The sequence below is a fragment of the Lathamus discolor genome, chromosome 6 (assembly GCF_037157495.1).
Source record: "Lathamus discolor isolate bLatDis1 chromosome 6, bLatDis1.hap1, whole genome shotgun sequence".
Classification (NCBI taxonomy): domain Eukaryota; kingdom Metazoa; phylum Chordata; class Aves; order Psittaciformes; family Psittacidae; genus Lathamus; species Lathamus discolor.
In genome coordinates this window covers 30,703,074-30,728,456 of record NC_088889.1, presented here as the reverse complement: position 1 = coordinate 30,728,456, position 25,383 = coordinate 30,703,074, and the positions used below count along the sequence as shown (strand labels likewise).

Below are 25,383 nucleotides of genomic sequence, written 5' to 3'. Positions count from 1 at the left end.
GCACTCTGCACCGAAACAGGTAAGGAAACCCTCTGCAGAATCAGAGACAGCCCCACACAAATACCTCTGGATCCTACAGCACTGACCCGTCAGACTCAGTCTTCATGACTGGCACCTGCTTTGGGGTTGAGCTATTCAGAATTGGTTCAAAGACTTAAAACAACAAAATGTGACAGCTACACTCATATCAGATGAGGAAACAGAATTTGCTTGTTCTGGGTTATCTTACAACATTTTGACTTCTAAATGCAGAGCCACACTACCACAGCTAGTTTTAGCTTATGTAAATTCTCCTTGCATACACATACATGAACAGCTGTTTACACACGCACAGGGAAGACCCTAAGGATACTTCTGATCTTTCTGTTAAAGAGCAGCAGAGTCATGCAAAGGGTGAGGGGTTTGTCCATCCAGGATAGAGATTTATTTTAACAATAGTGCCTGTCAGGTTTGAACATATTTATTTATTATTTATTTTAACATCTTTGTTCTATGAAATTTTAATTGTATCTAATACAGCTACATGCTACGGAAGATATTCAGTAGCATATTCTGTGATTAAGCCAAATTGGAGAACTTGAATGACCACTGCATTTGGTGATGGTGGGTGACCACGCTCTCAAAGAAGCTTCATTAGTCTCAACAAAGTTGTTGTTGTCAGAGAAGCACAAGTTGACAAGCTATCCTGTGGGATCCAGCAAACTCCCAGGTGAAGCAACATTTTTTTGTCTGTGTCAAAACATCCTAAACCCCTAAAAATATCTGGAAGTCAAATAGACCAGATAACAGGACCCGTTCAGCCTCTACAGCCCTGGATCATTCATCTCTTGCCATTATTCTCCGTCTGGCACCTAACCTGACTAGCATGAATCACCTGGTTCATTTATCAGAATAGGTTCTCCTTTCCAATCGCTGTGATCTGTATCAAAATGACTGAATGACTGCCATTTCTGCTTTTGTTTACTTTTATTCCAATTATTGCATTGGCAATAGGTGCTGCACATACACACAGTGAGAGCCAGTCTTTCTTCTGGGGACCTTTGTTTAAACAGACATGACAGCCAACAGGGAGGAGAGGCACAGAGCTGTGCAATCTTAGCTCAGCTGGGGCATGGCTCTGCCACCCCAAGCGAGCAGCATGTAAGAGCAGAGCTGGAGGAAAGCCACACATATCCAGACAGGGGTCAATGCCCTCATCTTGTGCCAGACAGAGTATTGTCTACTAAATACATGTTAAACCCCTTTGTGTCAGAAAATCCTCTGCAATAGGTTAGAATAAATAATCATTTTCTGGACCTGGAATTCTGTCTACTTTTAGGGAGGCCTGGCCTCAAAGGAGGACATGAATGTATACAGGAGTTGCAAGTTCGCATTTTTTAGCTTTCATGCTGTATAAACCTGACATGCATATCCCTATTTTCTTTTCTTTTTTTTTAATTTGGTGAGAATTGCTGTACTATACAAGTCTGCAATGGTCTATTGGAAACAGACCCCAGACTAGGAAATGGAGAGTTTAGATGTTATAAACTGCTAGTAATTTATTATTTTGAGATTGGCATATATTTTGGCAAAGCTAAAGTTGGCTGGAGTGATAGTGAGTGATAAAAGATGTTATGGCATTTGAGAAGTGGCTGAATTCCTTTGTTTCCAGACTTTTCACTTTTTTTTTTAAGGCGCGGAATGTTTATATAGAAAGTGTAAAGTTTTATGAGTACTTGCTGGACCCTGCTAAAACCAAGTGTTCAAGCTTTACTCTCTTAACAAAGTGTTTTGTTATGGAATTCCTCTGGGGTTTGATGTTTCTAAATTAGGGTTAAATCAGGCTGGTATGTGGAGGCCATGGGAGAACAGCCCAGAAGTGAGAAACTGTCTGATGCCGAACAGGGTGTGCTTCATCTCCAGGGGGTGATGTGATGGCAGAAAGAAGAGGGCTTCTCAACTGAGCATGAAGAAACCTTAACATAGGGGCACAAAAGGGAGAAAATGGGGCTTTTAAGTGCTGGGAAAACTTTCAGCATGTGAAGAGTTTAACATCTTTAATGTAAGAGACCCTGCCTGACCCTTGCCTCCTCTCTGGGCCACCAGAGCCTGCTTGTTCCCCATGTATCACTTCCATCATCTGGGCCACATGAGTCCTTTTGGTTAGCCCCACAACTATAAACTAACATTCCTCTTTCCTGCTTGTCTCTATTTTCCCCTTCAAGACTGTGGTATATGATGAGCCATGATACACTCAAGAAACACATTTTTGTTTCTGATATTTCTGTCCACATTTCCTCTACATTTATCTCCTCCAAGTTGGCTACTCACAAAACTCATTGGCTTCCTGCCCTCAGTTTGGCCTGCTAAACCTTGGAGTCCGTCTCCAGCCCTTTTGTTTTTACAATAAAGGACAGCCTGCGTACAGAGCTGTAAGCCACAAGATCCTAGGACATTGTGGCAGCATGGAGACAACTTTAAACCAGGAAGAAATAGGATCTGCTAAAGCACACTCAACTCAGTGTTTCGTTGTTGTCAGTCATTGCATCAGGGCTCCCTTCAAACTGAGTACAAGTAAAAAGAGCAGAGTGTAATAAAGCTAGGGAAACCCAGGTCAGACTAACTCACAAAGCTTGTTGGGAACAAGAGTCAGTTTTCTGATTGTGTAATGCAGTCTGTGCTGGGATAACTTTCTGAGTCTGTATTCTCCAATTTAATACTCAACTTTAACGAAGACCTCATATCATGCTTCCACTCTGCTCCTGCCTGCTTGCGTTACAATCTTCATAAACTTCTTTTACCAAGTAGTATTATGCAATTCCAGCTCCCCAAAAGACAAAGCAAAGGTTATCTTTCCTGCCATGGCAATGCTAGAGGGCAAATAAGGCAAGAAGGGAAGTAGCAAGGGGAAAAGCAGAAGAGCTTGTTTCAGAGAAATTAAAGAACCAGGCATATGAACCCTCATCCCTACTAAAATAAAAGACCAAACTGCCAGTGGCTTCAACAAGATAAGCATTATATCTCCAAACTATACAATTTTTATTTAGGTTTCTTTCAAACTCCTGAACACATATATAGATTTAGCTTAGCACTGTGAGGCCTCAGCTGGAATACTTTTCACAGTTTTGGGCACTGCACTTCAAGAAAGATGTGAACCAACTGGAGAGAATCCAGATGAGAGCAACACGAATGATCAAAGGTCCAGAAAATGTGATGTATGAGGAAAGACCAAAAGAATTGGTTTTGTTTAGACTAGAGAGGAACAGTCTGAGGGGAGACATGACAACAGCCTTTAGACACGTTAAAGACTGCGGCAAAGGGGAAGATAAACTGTTCTCTGTTTCTACTGGAAGTAGGCTAAAAAGCAATGGATTTAAGTTACAACAGCAGAGATACGGATTAGACTTTAGGAGAAACCTTCTATTGGTTACAGCAGTTATACCTGAGAAGACATTGCCTGCCAAAACTGTGGTATCCCTTCATTTGAGGTCTGGGTACTTGTATAGTGGGGTCTCCTTTGTGGCAAAGGCATGAACAGTAAGACTGGTCCAAGTCCTTTTCAGCTTATTCTCCTCAGTGTTAGGAATGCAGGAGGGAGACTGCACATGAACATAACAATTTTTTCTAAAGGAATATGGACCGCCTGACCTGAGTGGTCTTTGAATAGGAGGTTAGTTGTAACCTCAACTACAAAGTTAGTATTGCTACCTTATAACCATTACAAACTGTCTGCACCTACCAAACCCAGGAAAACAGGAAAATAAGGTTCTGGGTTTTATCTGCTCTAAAGATCCTGGACACTGTTCTGGCAGTGGAGGCCTATATTAAAAAGCCTGGGTGAAAATAAGCATAGCATCCTAAATATTGTAAAACATACCATCCAGTGATAGATTTCTATGAACTCTGTTATATATAGAAAGATTTAATACAGGAAGGAACCCAAACATGTGACACCTTGCTAGAAAGTAGAAGATTACATAGTAAAACATGTATTTTGGAATGAATTTACAATGAGTTTTAACTATAAAATGAAATCAAAGAAAAAACAGGAGAAACTAAGACAAATGCAGGGTGAATTGAGACAAAGTGCCTGACTGATAATTCCAGCGATAATGGGGAATGTAAGTTAGCACTTCTGAGATCCCTTGTTTCAATAAGTGACTTTTTGTTTCTTTTTTGTGCTTGTTTGTCTGCTTTCCATTTATAATAATAATAATAAAAAAGGCAAGATTGCAAAAGCCAGCTTTTTCCTCAGTTTCTTTGGTGCTTTTTGCCAAGCAGCCTTGGAGATACAAAGGTTCACAATCTTTGAAATATAAGACTCATACCCTAGAAGTGTTTACAATGGAAAGAAGACTCCTTAAAATGTATGACCACATAGAGAATCATATGGGATCTGCTGACAATACATCTTCAGATGTCTGCAGCCTGGTACGGGCTGTGCATGAAGAGGCCTCACTCCTCAGACAGGCATAGGTCACGGGTCTGTAGAAGTACTGATTTGGTTTGGAGCTACTATACGTACTGGCTTCTGATGAGAGTTCTGCAGAGGAAGAACCGTCTCTCATTTTAATGTTTTCAGAGCACGAACTCAGGGTTTAGAAGGAGTATTGTGATACATATATCCTCAGCCGGATGACAGAGCTTCCTCTGAAGTTGATGACGGTGTTAACAGTGATCATTTCCAAGTCCAACTCAATAGTACGGGGGCCCTTCACAGGGCGAGTCATCACCAGAGTAGCACTGATTGGTCCCGTTTGCTGTGCACAAAACCAAGAGAAAGCAGGTAAGATTGCCTATTATTTGCTATTGCCTCACTACAGTCTTCAAGCAGCCAAAATAAATGGTTTCTGTTGCATTGTTTGAAGCCATTGAAATTCAGGGGAGAGATAGCTTGACTTCAACCCTTGGCTCCATTTCAGTGTTTTGTATGAACTATCACCTTCCACAGTTTGTAGAGCCTTTGGGAGCCCTGAACACAAAAGGAGCTATTGAACATAGAATTTTGCTATTGTCCAAAAGGGAAAAGATAGAAACATGGATTTAGGGTATAAACATGTAGTGACACCTTTTTTTTGGGGGGGGGGGTGGGGGGGTGGAGGGGGGGGTGGAGGTGGGGCGGGTAGAGGGAGGAGGGAAGATATTATTTTGTTTGATGTAAAGAACATTATTATTTTGAAGCAGAGAACACCAAGAAGGGGTTATGTTAACAGATCTCAAAGAACAGATGTTCCTATGTGAACAGGATCAGGGTTTGTTATATAATTGCATATTTTAACATCACAAAACCTTACCCTCTGAAGAGAGCTTTAAATATGTGAAGGCAGTTCACAAAAATCTGTCTGTAGTAAGTGGAAGCAGACCTTTGAAATATTTGGCCAGAACAGTGTATTATGAACATTTAAGAAACAGAGCTTCTGATGCTAAGACCAAGTGCATTTTGTTTTATTTTTCTGGCAGAAACTTACGTACCCAAAGAGGTTCCTGTTTTATCACTAAACTGAGCAGTTTGTGTTAACTCCGATCAGAGAAGCCCAACAAAGCTGTGAGGAGCTGGACAGCCCCTGGTGCCTCAGCCGCCGGGCGCAGCATCCGCGCTTTTGCCCTCGCCCCGCCTTTCTTCTTTCCAAAGCAACGAAGCAACGACTGGGCACCACCTGCTGGCTACGACCTGAGCGGAGAATGAAGCCGCTGCCAGGGAAGGGGTAGCTTGGGCGAACGGGGTGGCTTAGGTGACAAATAAACGGTGGTGTGGTAAATGAAGTAAAGAAAACAAGCACCTTGAGCACTGATACTGATCGCTGGAGCCTTAGCATCTGGTGGGTCAACCCGCATGAATGGGAAAGGTTGGTGGCATCAGTAATGGCTTTGCAACAGGAAAGCTCTTGTGAGATGTAAATGATCGTTCTGGGACCGCTTGTCATTCCAGTATTTTGAAACATTTTCCTTTTTTTACAGTGAGAATCTGAGGCTTTTGTGAGAAATTGGAATCTGTCACACTACTGATTTCTGTGGGCAACGGGAACCATCAATAGCTGCTGAATATTACTTAATGTGAATACCAAAGCCAGGTTTTGCCTAGGGTTAAAAATCAACCTGTTGAATGTCACCATCCCTGGTGCCTCTGCCTCATTCTGTGCAGATGCTTCCCATCGCCCCTACACATCAGAGGTGCAGTTAACGTGACTGGAGAACAGAGATGTCTTCTGAGGAAAATTCAGATTAAAGAAAAAAGTAGTGTATTCCTCTAACAATAAATACATAAAATGTATATTCTCAGTGAAAAAAAAATATATAACAAATGAAAGAAAACAACCCAGAAAATCAGTTACTGAGATAAAGGCTGGGGTTTGGTGGTGGGGTTTTTTTTTGTTTTTTGTTTTTTGGTTTTTTTTTTGGATGGCTTTTTTTTTGGGCTGGCTGGTTGGTTGTTTTTTGACTTTGTGATTTTTATTTTTTCCCAATTTCCAATGAAGAGTTTAATACAGCAAACAAGAAACGTTGACTCAGTGACAGTTACTGTTTGTTCATCAAATATAAAAGGTTTGGCACATAGTTTCTCTTGACCATGGGAGCCCTGAGATATTCTTAGGTGTGGGTAAAGCCCTGGATTTTGCTGAACCTAATGTCTCATAAAAAAAGTGTGTTTGCTTTGAGTCCGTTATGTTCCTGAAAACGCCAGCAGCCTCTGCAGATCAGCTCACTGCTTTGCATGTCTACATGTAAAAATGCTTCATCCTCAATCTTTAAACAATATTCATTAAAAGTAAGTTCTGCTATGAGGATATTCAGCTTATGAGACATTAACTCAGTGTTTTCTCTCAGTGAGCACCAGACTTACCCGCATGTAGAATTCCCTGCCCTCATTCCCTGATTTGATTTGGAAGATGTAATAGGCTCCAGGGTAGCGAGTTGTTGCTTGCATCTGAAAAATGTCAGAAGGCACAGACCGCCCGGACACCATATCCATCACTCTGTACAGGATGGTGAATGGCTGATCTCTGCAACCGGCGTTTTCAGCTGGACACATGCAGCGGCTAATTGTTAGAGATAGGATTGTCATAGGAGGTTACAAACTTCTGTAATATTTGATTCTTTAATGCAAATACAGCTGCTTAAATAAATAAACAAATAATGTTGTTGACCAGCTAAAAAAGAATCAGTGAAACTTGTAATGAATTTTCTCACTTTTTGTATTCTCTGTGTTGCTATTCTGACCCACTTATATGCCTGCCTTCTTTTTCTTGTCTTCTAGGCCGAAATATCTTGGCATCCCTTGTCTCCTTAGAGACAACATTCTCTTTCTTATTCATCAGCTTGTCCAGCTTCCCCTCATACCCACATGAATGTTTGCCATCTGCAGCCAGGAGCTCCATAGCCCCCCTTCCCCTCTCTGCACTGCCCCTTGCTGGCTTTGATGCTTCCAGCTCTTCTATTGAAAGGAGGGTAGCCAGGCAACCCCTGCTCATCCTCCTCACACAGCTCAGGGTTTCATATTTGACCCTGCTCATGGCTGAAGAGTCTTAACAAGGAAGCAATTTCATACTTCTGATCATCCTCACTGCTCTTTATGAACTTTTGTCCAGTTGTATTTCTTTTGAGAGGAAAAGAAGGAACTGCACAGTTTTGAAGATATGGGCACACAATGGCGTGTGCTCTAAGGACATTATCTGCCTATTAACAGCTCAAATTCAGACTGCTTTTCAGATCATTAGGTAAGTATTGCAGATCATAGAAATATCTATAACAACCCTCAAATATCAGTTTGGGTGGATTATGATCGGATCAGCGATCTTTATTTAATTTGGGGTTGTCTTTTTATTTTACATTCAACTACACTGAATTTCATCTGCTACTGCTATTGCACAGTCATTAAGGCTCCTTCTGCACTTCTTTTTTGACCACCACTTTTCTCTACTGTCCTCAGGTAGTCCTGCAGACTTTGCCCATCTTATGATTTATCCTTGCTTACAAATGTTTCGCAAAGTAGGTCCAGCTCAAACCCCTGCAGAAATTCACTGTGAAAGTTGACAATTTAATACTGTATTTACTTTTTCTCTTTCAACCTCTTATTCTTCTGTGCCAGGGACTTCTCCCTTATGGCTGCTTAATTTCCATAAGATTATGTGAGGTTCTCTGAAACCAAGGAGACTGCATCAGCCCATGTGCCCTAGCCACATGTTGCTGATTTCTTCAGAAAAATCTAGTAAAGTTTGAGGCAGGATCTCACATCATAAAAGCCATGCTGGGGAATTTACTGGGAGAGAGTTGTGTCTTTCTGCTCATTTTTTCTATTACCTCCACTACTGACACCAGTTTAAGACAGTTCCTCTGGCATGACCACCATAAAAAGGCTCCTGGCATTACAAACACCCAAATTCTTCCACAGAAAACACAGATGCAAGGAATTCACATGGCTTGTATACTGACCACTTCTAGATAGATGCCACAAATTAAACACTGTCACATCTGGGCACCAGCCAAGGCCACCAAATACGAAGCTCAGAGATCAAGAGTTCTAATGCAAGCTGATCTGTGAGGACTCTATAGGTGGGCTCTGGGGAATTTAGATCATAAGATCACAGAATATAGAATGTTTTTTAGTTGGAAGGGACCTTAAAGGTCATGTATTTCCAATCCCCCGGCCACAGGCAGGAACACCTTTCGCCAGACCACATTACTTAAGACCCTGTCCAACCTGGCAACCTATATACAGAGATTTCAGATCTTTAAAAATCCAGTTCAGATCATAGAATCATAGAATCGTAGAATAGTTAGGGTTGGAAAGGACCTTAAGATCATCTAGTTTCAACCCCCAAACACTATGGGTGAAATACTACGGGTGAAATACTATGGGCTGCAATATACAGACATCTGTTTGGAGCTGAAATATTTTGAGCCCCAGAAAAACATCTACAAAAATATAAAAGAAACAGGCAATTTTTAGAAATGTGGGGCTTTTTTTTTGCTTGCTCAAATAATTCCAAATTTAGACAGTAACAGTGCTAACAGCCTACCCAGACATACTAGATTTCTGCACAAGGCAAATCAGTCTGTGGACTTTTCAGCATCTCTAACTTTTAAGCACTAGGAAACTACCTGTATTCTGCTATAACTGTCATCTAATGTTTTAAATTACTTTCTAGACATAAGCTTGTTCGTATTTACAGGAAATATTCATACTAATAAACAGGCTGAATCTGAGCATATGTGAAGTCAGTTAGTAATATAAGTAAATGCCTCTTATTACATTACAAACCTTGCTGTTTTCTCTACTCCCTGATAAGTATTATTCCAGTCTAACTTCCCACATATCTGAGTATCGTATCACATCCTACCTGGTGATCTGGTAAGGAACTGCAATTTCTTATATTTACAAACCTTACCAATGGTAGATGCAGCAACAGCATGTATGCATACCTTTCTAGACACATTTCATGGCTGTGTCATGAAAATGCAGCCTGGTTGGTTCAGTCTAGATATGCTTCACACAGAGAGAATTTGCTTTTGTGGCTTTGGGTACGTTACTCACTTCTCATTAATCTGGATATAAGGATCCTCACATCGTACTGGGTCTAAACATTTATATTCTCCTGGGATATTGAAACATGTTTGCTGTGGAGTGCAGGTGAAATTTCTGGTTTCACATTCATTGATATCTAGAACACCAGAAACAAGAGAAAAGGTAGATCAGCAAAATACGCGCAAGACGCCACTCTTACAAGCCAGTTTCCATCTTAAGGGGTTGCCCCAAAATTCCTAACACTCTTGCACCATGAGAAGTGGCCTTTTGTTAACTGGCTCCTGTTTTAAGATCAGTTTTTACTCCATTCATTTCTGCTGTTGGAGTGCTCCCATATGCTGACTGCTGCAAAAATAGGAAGGAAATTGGCTGCTCAAGCTCTCTGACCTTAGAGAATAAGAAAGCTAAAGAGAGATGTGCAGCAGAGAGGAATGCATCTGAGGGCTTTCCCATGTAGCTGTTTCCTAGTCAGTAAAGTCTTACACCAACAAACCAATCCACCTCAGCGGGACTATTCACGTGATGACATTCTTACCAGAATTACATAATTGGCCCCTACGAGTATTTCACTGTGCAGTGCCAAGACAAAGCATCGCAATTCTTGAAAACCTTTCCAGACACAGGACTATTTTCTGGTCCCCTTGGGTTTTAATCAGTGCAGGAACGTTCTTACCTTGGCAGCTTCTGTTATCATCAAGCAAGTTATAGCCCGAAGGACAGATACAGTAGTAAGAACCAGGCCCATTCACACATTCATGCTGGCAGAGGAACTCTGAGAAGCTGCATTCGTCCATGTCTGCAGTGGTAAAACAAAATTTAGTATCTTTGGCTTTATAGTCAAAGGAGCAGTTCCACAGGCAGGTGGCCATCCAGACTAGGTGCCCATCACCCCAGCTGGAGGTTGGCACCCTCCAGCTCCCTAGAGCATTGGAGCAGCCTAGCAAAACGCTATACGACAAGTTCATGGTTAAACACTTTTTTCCTCAGGAAATCAAAACTGCTGCTGAACACAATGCATTTTATATATTTATTTTTGTTTTCGAATACCTGTCAGCAGTTGGCCAGGTTTTCAGTTCTGTTTTACGTCAGAGATAGAGCCACTCCAACAACAAAGCTGCAACTGTAATTTGAAAGGAGAGACTTGGCAATGGCTTTCTTTGCTTTCTTTCCCCCACTTTTTTTCTGGAGAGCAAACTTCCCTTTCCCAGGGCCACATGGGTCCCAGCAGAAGTCCTGCAGCCAGCCCCGGCTGTTTTATATTTCTTAGCCTCTAGCCAGTTACTTCCAAGGCATTCCAGCAAGACTACAGAGCTCATCCCTGCTTGGGCCAGACCAACTGGAAGGCCCAGCCATCTCTCAAGATACCCAGGAAGCTAAGCAGTCTGTCAAATCTTTGATTGAAAGCAGAAATTGTGCTCTTTTCCCTTTGCACTCATTACTTGATCAGTCATTTTAGTCTGCAGAACTGTGCTTAAGTGAGAAATAGGAACTTCAGAGCTGCACATGGAGGCATGGCTGACTGAAGGGAAAACACATGCAAAGGCACTAGACTGAGGGAGTCTGCACTTAATCATTTCCTTATTTCCCTGTTCAGGGGAAGAAAGAAACAAAGGCCAAAGACCCAGCCAGGAACTCCCAAGTTCTTATTCCCAGCTCTAACATGTTGACTCTCCCAGGCAAATCACTTTTACTCTTCAGACTGAATTTCCCTTTCTTCTAAATTGGGCTCAGTCCATTTATCCACTTTCAGTGTTTTGTGCAGATGCATTGGAAAGTATTTGAGGTCCAAATATGTTAAAGTGGCTTTATGGCTGTAGCCACATTATCAAAAGAGAGATGAAAGGAATTCTACACCTACATAGTCCTGTCATTGTGTGACTTGACCCAGTGAGTTTGCTGATAAAAACCCACCTTCCTAACAGAAGATGGACTGATGGCTGACTCCATAAAGGGACCGAGATACCACCCTCCCCCTGCAGGTGTCCAAGCCCATACCTCCAGCACATCGAATTAATATAAGCTGGGTTCAGCTGGAGGTGCTGGAGGGACTTAAAGCCCCAAAGGTCCTACATTTCTGCCACTGAGCCCACACAGGGCAGACACACCTTTACTGTCCCTAAACACTTCTGGTATTCTGCTGACTACCTGCAGAGGACAAGATGGTAGGCATTTCAGAGCACATCTAATGCACAAGCAAGACCCCTGTGACTAGAAAATACTGCCAGTGTTGGGAAAGCCAGGTGAAATCTCTGCCTCTCCCCTTCAGCTGGGGCGGGGACACCTCCCACCTTCAAGCTAACCTAGCTGCCATGGAGTAATCCAGCAGATGTTGAAGTACATCTGGATCCAAGATGCCTCATAGGAGTGTCCTCCTAAACAGCCATTCCCTTCATGAGCATCAGCAATGTCTAGTGATTGCTTGTGAAGTGGAAGAAGCTCATCCAGAAAAATTTTACCTGCTTTGACAAGCATTTTCTTGCACAGAATTGTCAAGAAAAGGTTTTCTGCTCTAAATCTGGGTGGTGGAAAATCCCTTTTGCTACCTTAAATCTCAGACATGAATGAGACTCAAGCACCACCTCCTCTGTAGCATTTTGCACTGGCAGTGTTTATGTGCCATTGCATTGATCTTCACACATTCAGGTCCCCAGCTAACTCAGGAGCACATGAAAAGATGCAGGAGTCTAACTTGGAAGGAGAAACTCCATTTGAAAGCAGAAAACTTAAGTTAGGTGTTGCAGCTCTAAATGTTAAATTTAGAAGACCCTGTGGAGATTTAACTCTTGGTTCTTTCCCTTATAATAAGGATGCTTGCAGGGAAAAAACACTTTAGAAACACTAATCTACACACATACTGCATATTGCATGTCCTTCTCTCTCAGAAATGGCATCTTACATCTGTTTACTGTAAATTAAAAACCCAAGTATTTTCCAGTGTGCTTTTCCTTCCAAAGAAATATTGGCTGGATTCTCTAATTTTATCAGGCTGTGGGAACATTAAGCGAAGAAATAAGTTTTGCCTTAGTTAAAATAAAGCAATAAAAACAAAAACAAGGGAGAAAAAGTACAGTGACATGAGCACAGTTTCTTCTGCTATGTGATGAACATATTAGCAATAGCTGTACTGAGAAAATATATATTGTTTCTGAAGCGTAGCTAGAGCCATACAGGACTTCTGAGGGAGGCTTCAGGCAGAAGTGTGCAGTTATGAGAGCAAGAGGAATACAACAGGCAAATGGAAAAGTGGTTTATACAAACCATTTAATCATGGAAGAATGTTCTAAGACTATCCCTTTACTTGCTCTAATAAATTTCCCTGTTCAGCATTACAAAGCATTTTCTTATGTCTTGCTGTTATCTTGGAGCTTTTTAATATGCATCTTATTTCTTTAAAACCTTTTACAGCCCTCCTCTGTTGTGCTCTTCTGGGTATTTGATGTGTGCTTTAACTAGAAAGAAGACCGTAAGAGTTGCAGCAGTCTTGGTGCTAACCATGGAACAAGGTGAAAAAGCATGCACAAAACAGTACACTGGAAAAAGAAAACTTCACAGAGTTAAAGAAACCAAACCAACAAATAACTAAAGATAGTTACCACTGCAGTTAACTCCATCAGCTTCCAGTTCATAGCCAGGTTCACAGCGGCAAAGAAAAGAGCCATAGGTATTGACGCAGGTCTGAGTGCAAGGGTTTTCACTTGTACATTCATTCACATCTACGGAAAACCAAAGCCCAATGTATCACTGACTTCACCCCAAACTCTATTTTTAACTCGTTACTGTAAAAATTTCAAGAGATTAGCTGTACAGTCAGAATGATTTGTTCTGAAAAAATACCACCGAGTCAGCATTGTTTATTAGGATTCAGGCTGATGCCTGGAAATAGCATGTTGGAAACACAACATGCATGGAAATGAGGCATTTTGGGAATGTCTCCAGTAAAAAAAAAACCAAACATGGAAGATGCAGATGAAATATTTATTACAAATGCTTCTGCCTTTATCCTGCAATTTTAAAGCCATTGAACTGATTTGTCATAAAAGACCTGAGAAAAATGCAGGAGGATATTCCTGAGGAAAATAATGCAATAAGGAACAGTCCTCAAGGAAACTTAGGACTAACACAAAACGTTTTTTCTGTTTCTCAGTTTAGGACATGAGCAACTTCTCATTAGCAGTTCATCATTAGCAGAGACCATTTCCCACAGCATGTGGGAAGATGCTCCTTGCTTAGCTAGGGACAGGCTTTATGAAGAAGCTGTGTTGACTTCCAGAGAAGGGGAATGAAACTGGTGAAGGACCTAGAGGACATGGCTTATGAGGAGTGGCTGAGAGAACTGGGGTTGTTTAATCGGGTGAAGAGAAGACTCAGGGAGGGCCTTACCACTCTACAACTACCTGACAGGAGGATGGAGCAAGGAAGTTGCTAATCTCTTCTCCCAAGTAATGAATGATTGGTCAAGAGGTAACAGCCTCAAGCTGCATCAGGGGAGAGTTAGATTGGGCACTAAGAAAAATTTCTTCACCCAAAGGGTGGTCAGGCATTGGAACAGGCTGCCCAGGGAAGTGGTGGAATCGCCATCCTTGGAAGTGTTCAAAACCCTCGCAGATGAGGCCCTCAGTGACATGGTTTAGTGGTCAGTCGTGGGGTAGAGGCTGGATATGATGATCTTACAAGGTCTTTTCCAACCTAGCTGATACTATGATTCTGTGGTAGATTCTATGACTTTGGTTGAGGTAGCATATCACAGCAAAAGGTGGTCCAATACTCAGGACCCAAGTCTGGAACCTGGGAGACTCAGATCTAATTTACTGATCTGACAGTTTCCCTGTCTCAGGTGGGTCACATAGCCTCAGATTTTAGATATGAAATCAGTGCTTAAACTCTTGGTAATTTCAGTGAAGCAAGTAACTCTAGATTTTAGGGGGTTTGGGTCTCTGTGAGTATTTTTCTCCATATTGTAGTATGGTTGTATAGTCATGTTGTACCTGTACCCCTCCGAGGTACTGTGAAACTGCAGAAATACATCAGGCTGACAAACATGAATGTTTTCAAAACAGTGCTAGCAAGTTTACTTGTATTCTAAAACATAAGCAAGTTTTAAGGGAGCTGCTGGGTTGGGACCAAAGACTTCAGTCATTCACCGTACCTTGGCATGACCTTCCATCATCGTTAAGGGTAAAGCCTGGGTTGCATGTACAGGAGTAGGAACCGGGTACATTGGCACACAGCTGCTGGCAGTAGCCGTAGCGACATTCATCTATATCTATAGATGGGAAAGATGAAAAGTAGAGTTGCCTGCATTTTCAGATGCAGGTACAAAGCAGCAAACACACCAAGTCAACAGTACCAATAACACAGAAATAACCCAGCATACTGGTTAGGGATATAACAGCCAAACTTTCAGATGTTCAGACCCAGAGTCAGTTAAAATATGTCTCAACCCAGAAGAACGTAGTAATGTGTTTTTATCCACAGCTGATGTCTATCAGTATGCCCCATGAACTGACTGTCATTGCTGTAATCTTTGTCTTAATGTGATACCACACGGAAGCCAAGAATCGGTCCCCTTAAGCAGCCACCTAGAAGCATACCTGATAGCTGGCACAGGCTATCAGCACAACCACAGCCAACATGGTAGCAAAGATTTGTCAGAAGCAAGATAGAAATCATTTTTTACCTCTACAAACACCAAAGCTACTCACTAGAAAAGCAGTATTTGTTACTAAACACTTCTTTTTTAGAGAGGATATTCTTTAAGGCTTTTTTCCGAATAGTCACATTCATATTTTATGTTCATTTTTAACAGACAAGTTACAGCCTCTAAAATGTAAACAGTACATTTAATGCCAAAATAGCAGTTTGGGCTGAATTGCAGCATTAGTGATACATGGAACTAGTACTTAAAAGCACAAGAAAATGGTGTAAGATATGTGTGATGGTAAATGCTAGAAGAATTTAGCCCCTGGACTAAGAATTGAAATGAAACACCTGATGCAGCTGACCTTTCCAAAGCTTTACATTTCCTTTGGTATCAATTGGCTTTTGATTTATGGAGATTTTTTTTTTAATGGTTACTCTCAAAGCTTTGAAGTCAAGTTTGTGCAGCAGAAAAACAAGTGTATTATCTCTGGTCAGATAGCAAGATGATAACCTAAAGTCCGGGGTCAGGTATGGTATGTAGACCAGCAGAAGCTTGGCCTAAATCCTGAAAAAAGTAACATGGGGTTTTAAGTAAAGTACTATCTCTTTTCATTAATACAATACATTACACTAAGTACATATTTTGGCTTTTGCAGGACTGTTATCTCAAGAGTGCTACATTTTGAGGATAAGGACTTTTACACGACTGCTTTTGTGGCTGGGTTGTGTGGATACTGCTGTAGATACAAGGATAATTGCAACTGATAGAAGTGTAGTTTTTTGTAACTGTGGTTTACTAACAGTGCACCAAAAAAGCCTGTCTCTAAAACCTCTGATTACAGTAAATGGTCTCCTACTGCTTTACGCCAGCTGAAGTCACTTCTCCAAAGGCAGTGGAAAGCATGGAAAAATGAGAATTTTCTGACACTTAGGGAAAAACATAGCAACTATAAACACAATTTGCTTTTAGCTCTTTGAATTGTCTTTTAATAATCTCACATGATTGTTTAAAGTGGGCAGCACTGGGGTATTATTGCTTATTTTAAATAGCATAAGCAGATATCCGAATCAATTCAGCAATACAGCCATTTCAGTTCTCTGGTATATCCATCAAGCAGTAAAGTACTTTAGATCCATGCCTAAATCCCGAATTGCTGTACACAGCCCTCTTGTTTGGGCTGTAACTGGGAGAACCAAATGGGTAACAAAACAAACAGAATCCCACTCCCTGCCCTCCCTCATCTCCACCCCATCACTTACACCTGCACAACTCCTGAAACAAGCCTTTCTTCCCCAAGAGAAGAAGAATTATCAGAGATTAAGAAGCAAGGGACTTGGAGGTTTCATATCCCAGGAGAACTACAACACAGTGACTCCCCAAAGTGGCTATGGCTGCGCAGACCCTGGCTTGGATGAGGCTCGGCTCTGTCCCTGCCAGATTAGCTACACAGCAGCTGTTTGCAGTAGTTGGGAAAGCAGCCGTGAGTCAGTCCTTCACTGGAATTGGTACTTGAGAGGAGAAAGTTGGAAAATAACTGGAGAGGATCCAGGGATGAATGGGCAGGGAAAGCCCGTTCTCCTTCCAGTGGAGGCACTGTGGCAGGACAGTCCAGCTCCACAGAGCTGGCAGGCAAACAGCCTGTGCCATGGGGAAAGATATATTAATGAGCAAACATTACCAAAAAATATTGTATCCTATCTCCTAGGTCCTATCTGTGTACCTAAAATTAACTTCTACTTTATCATCACATTGGCATGTCGAGTGAGGGGAATGGGCTGGAGGAAAGGGGAGCTGGAAGGTTTTCCTGTGCTGTTGTTGAGGGATGGCTTTTTTTTAACAGGTCTGAGCTAAAAGTATGAACAGGACATTGCTGGAAGGAAAATAATAAAATAGAAACAAAACTGGTTGGAAGCCACCAAAACAGCACCCAGCTCAGAGGTGTTTCTCACCCGAAAGCAAAAGATTTGGTTGGTTGAATCTAGGGACTTACTGGTCTGTTTCTTGGTATCAGATACTGATTCCTATGGGTCCACATTGTCACAATGTGGAAAGGACAGGTCTGTTGGAGAATAAATCTTTTTGTGTACATGCTTGTGATGGATCTTACAAGAAAGGGAATCCTTCAGACTGGGAATATGAAAATCCCACATGTTACATGGATGCTAGTCATATGGCATTTACATCTACATTTTTGTTCCACAAAGGAGTCTCTGCCAAGCATACCATTGGCACTTACAAAGATGACAGTTTCCACGTAGCCGAAGGTTTAACCATGTACTTGACAAAGATGCTCAGTGCCATTATTTCAGCTATTCATATGTGCACATGCTCAGATGCTCAAATAGCATATCACATGAGGTTTTTACCTAAACACTGGCCTTCTAACAGCCAGTAGCCTTCAGTGCAGGAACAGGTATAGCCCCCCTCAGTATTTATGCAGATCTGGGTGGGGTTACATTGGTGAGAATCTGAAGCGCATTCATCCACATCTGCAACACAGAAATACAGCAAGAAAATGTTAGAAATGGCAACAGCAAAAGACTGTGCACACTGTAAAAGGGCTTGCACTCACAACGAACACTGGCTCCATGCGAGGAACCAAAGTGTGGTGGAGCAGCAAGAATGACCATGACCTGAAGTAAAACTCATAGTAATAAATATCTAAGGGAGGTGAGAACTTAGAGTGCTCACCAAGTCTCTCCCTCTTGCAGATGACTCAGTGTTTCTCAGAGCTCCTCAAGAGAGGGATCGCGTTACCTTGAGCTTTTTATTACTTCCACACCGACCTTTGTCACTGAACTGAGATTTCCATGCTACATGGCAGTGTTCAGCCCTAGCAAAAGGCTGCTAGAAGGGCTATATAACCCCACTGTGGAGTTAGAGATGGATGGACATTCAAGAGATGTACAAACACAACTCAGACATATAAAAACAATTATTTCCTGCCCTTACCAGTGCAGACTATCTCACTGTAATTTTTCTGACAGAAGGTTCAACCAAAATCAACCTTCACCTGAGAAAAAAAAAGTACACTTCCCTGGAATCAATTTCCTGACAATAAAACTCTTTCATTTTTAATTATTTTAACCATCTTTAATATTTGTAATGTATTTGGGTTTTATTACAATGCCTCAGGGTGGTTTGTTGTGGGCTTTTGGGTTTTTTTCTTTCCTTTTCTTTTTTCTTTTGCAGGGGAGGTGAATAGCATTCCTACATTTATATAAGCCAGGACCCTGGAACCTAACTGATTAAAAATGCCTTTCAGAGTCAGAAGTTCAATTTGAATCCCTCCTTGCTCGATCTCTTTCCTGATGTTTCTGGCATCGGGTTTGCCTCTAGATGTCAGAAATGGAAATATCAAAAGATAAATTGTGTCATTTTTTCATCCAACTCAGATTTTGATGTTTTCTTTATTGATACCCAGACTATTTTTTATTCCAGCATACTGTGCACTGGCCTTTGCTGAAGTACTGTGCTGCTCCCTTGACCACCCCATTATCACACATCACCGCTCCCTCCCATTCTTATTAACCCAGACTTTGCTGGGTCACGACTGAAAGTATCTCACAAATGTGCTGGGCTGGAGTAGGCAGCAGAGGGCAGGAATTGCCTCTCAATATCTGCCCTGAGGCACCTAGCAGAGCCAGGCAGCTCTAAGTCCTCAGCAGTCTTAAAATAACTGAGCCAATCCACCACAGCAGCATATCTAACATGTTCAGATACAGAAATAAATACCTATATATCATATATATGGAGAGAGTTCTTATCTTGCCAACATCTGTACCAGAACAATTTATGGTGAGTCAAAGCTGGTAAGATAACAAGACTGGGACAATTAGAGGTAATTAACTCTGTCAGAAATCGGTTCCCATGTATTGGCCAGACGAAGGTTGGCAGAACAGTGGGGGAAGTGGAAAAGGGGTAAGATAACAAGTCTAGACTATGTAGTTATATAGATGTGTTGTTCAGCTCAGCTATTGCTTCTGCAATTGGACTAAAAATTCTGGATCCTTCCTTCACACAGCATATAACATAATTGGTAGTATTTGAACACAGATTTTATCTAACCATAAATTTAATAAAATGACATGGTTTTCTCCTAAATGTAAAACCTTTCTATTTGTCAGGTTTGCTTATTGTTTTAGGAGTTGGACCTTGGGATCTGGCCAATTCTGCTGTTTCTAACCTACCCCAAGCTTTAAAAGGAGGTTTTAATTTTCCATGCTCCCTGCTTCCAATAATATTAACACATGAAGCATAGTGGAGACAGAATGAAAGTCAGGATCTTACCACTACATATGGTAGCAATGATGTTTGAAGACTATAGATCCCCTACTGCTCTGTGGTGTATCTTTCTTGCAGGGGTACAACATGCATCCTTCATCAAAAGTAATGGCTGTCTATGGGATCAGCTTTGTTCCTGAGCCGTCTTTGTAGCAGTTGCATGAGCAGCAGTAAAATCACTCCAGAAAAGTAAAACATAGATCGTCTTTCCTTTGCTATCTACCAATCAGATTTCTCTGCTTACTCCCAGTCTTCAGCTTCTGTAGTGGTATTGGAGACATACTTCCATTGGAATGCAAAATATTTTACAACAGGGCTACCTGAAGGGTTACTGGTGTCCCTGGAAAACCTGATCAACCTGAAGTTCCCTATGTAAAACACCTTGACTCCACACACTTTACAGTGAACAATACTTCACTGACTTCATTAATGAAGCTCAATGCAACCACCAGGTACAAACAGCTTTACTGGTAGTATCAAATCTTTTTATTTGGGCCTGAGTGCACACACTGAGTTCTGTATTACCAGTCTCTGTCTTTCTCTAAGATTGCCCCTTAACATTATGTCCCATTAAACTCTGACAGACTCAGCCAATGCAACCAAAGAATATGTTGGTACAACAGTTGGTTAACCATTAAGTATCATCCTGAAGAATATCAGAACTGGGAGACAGAGGGAACATTGCCCAGCTCACTTACATGGTGCAGCATACAGTAAATCTGGTGTAGCTGATAGAGTCAAAACTAGACATTTGACAGAGAAAGGAAAAAACCAAAAACCAGATTATTTCCACTGTGGAGAAAACTAGTTATAAAACTTACAGAGATTGCCTATAATGGATTCCCTATACTGAAGTGACAGCATAGAAACTGTATCAAAACACTCTCAGGCATTTTTGGTTGAGTGGAAAATTGCAAGTGGAAACAACCTGACAGCTAGTCAATAATACGTAAGTAATTTCTTATTGTGATTGCACAGCTTATTTCTGTCCCATTTGAACATAAATCTTAGGTGTGATAATGCTCTGGTAATATAATTTCAAAGTTCATTTGTACTGCCTCTGCCGTTGTGATGGGGGGTCACACACAATACTGGTGTAAAACTGTGATGCTAAATGTACATGATACTGGATTGTCATCAGTTTTGTATGTTCAAAGCAGATAAGACAAATTCAGGTAATAAAAAAGAAAGGTAAGGACTACTCAATACAAGGATTAGAACACGTGGCAAAGTAGTCCCTGAGATGCAGTTTTCTGAAGCCTGGAAGAGTGTCTCTGATCCAGCATAGCTGGAGTTGGAGTCTTCACCATAGAAAGAAATACCACAATGAAACGTCAGCCCCAAAGTAAAGTCTAATAAGCTGGAGAGTAGAATAGTTACTAAAGCAAAGCAAGCTAGCAAGAAAACCTAGAAACCCCACTGCCCCCAGTTCAGGGTGTAAATAGGTTGTGATATTTGGTGATTTTAACATCAGCACCATGAAAGCATCAGATGATGTCACCCATCACTGATGAGTTCATTATATTGAACCTGCTTTTAGTACCTTTTATAGCCAAGATCCTTAGAAAACATTACCTGCATCCCAAGAGCAAGTCTAGATTTTGCTAACAGCTAGCTTTATTGAATACCTCTCCTGTGATTTTGGCTAGATTACTCAGTATGTGGCTACAAGGAGAATTGCCATGAGGTCAACTAGGACACAATTATAAAGTAGACGTGTCCTCAGTGAAAACAGACTAGAGGATCTGGTAGTTACTATGCAGGACAAAGAACCAGCACAGCAGCAGTGACCACATTGTATCTTATGTGCTGAGAATTTACTCTGTGGGAGCTCATACTTGCTCTTCATCTTCCACCTCCCTGCTTCCTATTTGAAAAATAAGGATAACAGAATCTGTTTTTATAGTTAAGCCTACCTCACTGTTTAGCATCTGAAACTATTCATGGCAAGGCCTGTCCTCTTCTATAAAGAGAGAGTTCACAATTAGTCCATTTTTATTTGAAGCCTTCCAATCCTCATACAAATCAAACTGTACTACAAAACCCTGCAATGTTGCATTTGCTGGTAAATATCAGCGTCCCTGGATTTTAACAAGGAAATTCAAGGCCAAAGAATTAAAGGACTAGCCTGAAATCACTCAACAATACAGAAGCAAGAACAGGTCACAGCTATTTCTGACTTGTAGTCTTTCATGTAGCCCCTATTATATGATCACTTAAAAATGTGACTTTTTCAGGAATTTTCTGCAGTCTCTACATTGGCTATTGAGATCTAAAATAAAGATTAACGATCATTCAGAAAGCATTGTGTTCTACCAGGAGACCTCAGCGACATCAAAGTTTCTTTCAGCTAAACTCTAGGCTACTCCCAATGCTAATGGTTTACCCTAATGGTGCATCGAATCTTAGTTTCCAGAGGTTACTGAAACAGAAAGAGAATTATTGACACTGTCAGTGGCAAATTGAAAATGTTATCTAGCTACCACACTTCTTACTTCTATAGACAGAACTGGGGCTGTTGCTATGAAATTATATACGAAACTAAGAGGATGTTGAAGATCGTCATATCTAATCATTTTGCGTGACTCCAAATTTTCCCAAGTGACTCTGAGTGACTCCTTAGAGGTTCCTGACTTTGAAAGCACTGATGTTCAGCACTTAAACCACACTAGAGAGCCAAGGCAGGGCAGGATGGATCACTGTTCAAAACTCCTCTTGTCAAAGAGTCCATAGCCAGCGCTGGCCCTGGATATCTTGGCTCTTGACTATGCTGTGTGCTGTCGAATCAGCAGTCATCTACATTCAGTCATCCATCCTTCCAGTCGCTGTGTTCACATTACTGCTTCCACAGCTAGTTCCAAGGGCAGAAGTTCAGGCAGAAGTCCAGTCTGAAATTAAAATTTTACCTGAAGTGGGAACAATTCTCTTTGTTACTCCTCAAAGGAATGCTGAGAGCAACCACACAGCCCATCCAGACCTCTGCTCTCTGCCTCCTACGGAATGCCACCTAGAATGAATGCAGAGCCTCATGGCTGAAGTCATGAGTTTTAAAGATCGTTGGTTTACTGGCTGAATGAGAGAATAGTTAGATGGTATCTCCATATACATCTGTCATGAAGCCTTGCTGCAAGAGCCTGAGCCTGAATACACTAAATTAACCACATCCCTCTCTCTTAGTTCAGTGCATCTGCCTTAAAAATTTATGGCTGTGGTGGTTTGGTGTAGCAACCCTGGGGTGTGACCTGTTTACTTGACATTTCAACAGAGGTGAGGTGGCTGGGTCAATGAGGTTTCATCTGGGGACTGGAAGGGTGGAGAAAGTGGGGTTTTTATGTTTCTGGCTGACTGGCTGCCTTTTGTGGGATATGATGTGCTGATGCTTTGTTTTTATTGGTACAGATTGTATTTTTAATGGATGGCAGCATGCCTGGTGACTGGATAGATATCATTTACAATGTCAAAATAAATAAATGAACTAATTGCTTCTAGCATGCAAATTACTGGCTCTGTAAAAGCTAGCAGTAATCTTCGTGGATTCTTTAGAATTTAGCCACATCATGGAACAATGAATGAAATTTTTAATTCAGTTATTTATTTAATTAATTAATTAATTTAATTTATTAATTTATTTAATTCATTTCTTTAATTCATTTACTTAATTCATTTATTTAATTTATAATAATAATTGAAAAAAATTAAGAGCCATGCATACATAAAAATGGGGGAGCATGCTAATACAGTTGTAAAGAAAACCTAGATGCCAAACTGCAGCAAAACAGCACACCTCACCAGGAAGGCCAACTCCTACCAGAAGACTTAGTCATCATTTATACTGACTCAAGTCTGCAAAGACAGCAGAACTGAGGCCACTCTCATCTGTATCAATAATATTGCAAGAAAACACAGCATAAAAAGAAGAGTAATCCACTGAATCAAGAGCAGACATGTTCAATACTGCTCAAAAGAAAGAGGCTAAAATGAGGAGATCAGAAATCTCAGGAGAGAATCATAAATGTAGAACCATGTTGTGAGTGTCTACAGGATCCTGAGGATCTTGTTTTGGTCCACTGTTTTCCACATTTGTCATAAAATGCAGAGTATCACAAGCTGGTAGAGGCAAGAAGTGAAAAGAGAACACAACTCTTATATGAAAGCAATTTTCTAAGCATGGTGGGCACATCTGAAAGTGCATTTCAAGGCAGACAAGTGCAAGGTCTGATATCAAAAGTAAAAAATGTTGGTCATTAAAATAACTCTGGAGGCATTAAAGATAATTGCTTGAACATGAACTTCTCCTGACACAGTGTTGCTGAAAGAACAAACATAAATGTGAGAACACCGAGTAGACACCAGAAATTGTTCTTACCACTGTATATTGCATTAGTAAAGCAATCACTGAAATACATTTCTGGTGTCGATGCTTCAAAAAGCAATATTGCAAAGAGATCAGAAAATCTTCAAAGAGTAATTCCAAGACACAGAAGTTTGTCTCAGAGCGAGGCAATGCTCCATTTAATAATCTATCTAAGAAAAAGTTCAAAGTATATTTGCCTGTGATCTATAAATACCTTTATGAAACAAAGATTTTAGCTGGAGATAGTCACTAAAGCCAGCAAAAGACAATGAGATGAAATTCAGAGTTTAGAAGACAAATTCAAACAAATTCAAAATTAAAATAAGGCACAAACTCTAACAGTACTACTGATCAAGCATTGGCAAAACAAGTAATAAAGCCCATAGTAGATGTTCCCCTACTTCAGGGCCTTATACCTGAATTGTATTTCTTCTTTGAAATACGCTATAGCAAAACACTGTGTGCTTGAAACACCAGTTGCTGGGCATGGTTCTATGGCCTGTGTCATAAAAAATAAGGATTATAGGGTCAAAGTGGTGTCTTGAAGCCATTGGGAGATGTCTCTTGGCCAGTGAAACTACTGAAAATGAGGATAGAAATTTGTAAATTTCTATCAAATGCTTTCTCTTTTGTAAAGATGTAGATGTACATATGTGCAATTTTTCACTTTTCTGTTTGTACTTTTATCAATAGATTTGATTTTTAGTGAAAGATATCATACCTCTAATGTTTGCAGTAACAGCAGAAATATGTGGAAAATTTAGAAGACGTTGCTAACTTTGTTATGCTAGAATATGTTCAGTCATCAGCCTAAAGATGCTGGGCATGCCAACCACCTTTCTTTCAGGACACACAGAATGATTGCATCTTCATAAAGCATGAAGCAAGATAAAGATGAAGAATCCAAGTTCTTCAAGAATCTTCAGGAATCCAAGATCCACAGACAATCTGTTGGATTAAAGAGCCCAGAGAGGACTGAACTGCAGGTTAAGAGAAGTGGTGATTGTTTGACAAGCTAAGTGACTTTAAGAGGTGGAAAGCCACAAAAGAAAGCCAGCACACAAGAGGAGAAGCAGCAGAGGTGCTGAAGAACTGGAAGGAGATGCCCACTGGAAGGTGAGGCTCAAATACTGCAAGCAAAGGCACTCTTTACCTTTCTTGTGCTTAGAAAAATGGGACTTTGCGCATAAACAGGACTTTATGAATTAAAGAACACAGAAGGAAACAAAGGCCTTAAGATCACTTTAGAGACAATATCAGAGTCCTTTAGGAAGAGACTTTCTTGACAAAAAGCTACATTCAAAAGAAAACCAAAACTTGAATAAATATAGTGATGAGTTTGATTTTGGTACTTATGGTTACATACCGCATGATCGAGTAAATGCATGTGGAAAGATTACCAAAGAAGCTCCATCTCAAGGAGGTGATTTGCACCTGCCATTTCAGGAGCAAGGGAGACTGCTGCCTTCTGGAGTCCATCCACTGCTGTTGAAAGTTGCTGGATCTGCGACTACGCTTATTCTTTCACAAGTGTGGTCCATGCTTAGGGTGCTGTGACCATTCCACTCCCTCCATGACAGCTCCTTTCCCTGCTGGCTGGGA

General features: G+C 40.9%; 1 protein-coding gene across 1 annotated transcript in view; it reads right to left on the bottom strand.

Moving 5' to 3' along the window:
* Positions 1-2,983: 2,983 nt before the first annotated feature.
* FBLN5 (fibulin 5) overlaps positions 2,984-25,383 on the bottom strand; it is a 47,051-nt gene continuing 24,651 nt past the window's right edge. The window contains exons 5-11 of the mRNA XM_065685662.1: positions 17,510-17,632; positions 14,649-14,765; positions 13,096-13,215; positions 10,176-10,298; positions 9,512-9,638; positions 6,821-7,016; positions 2,984-4,739 (exon numbers count right to left, since the gene is read on the bottom strand). Of these exons, the coding sequence (XP_065541734.1) occupies positions 4,578-4,739; positions 6,821-7,016; positions 9,512-9,638; positions 10,176-10,298; positions 13,096-13,215; positions 14,649-14,765; positions 17,510-17,632 (968 nt within the window). The 3' untranslated portion in view covers positions 2,984-4,577. The remainder of the gene's footprint in view (positions 4,740-6,820; positions 7,017-9,511; positions 9,639-10,175; positions 10,299-13,095; positions 13,216-14,648; positions 14,766-17,509; positions 17,633-25,383) is intronic.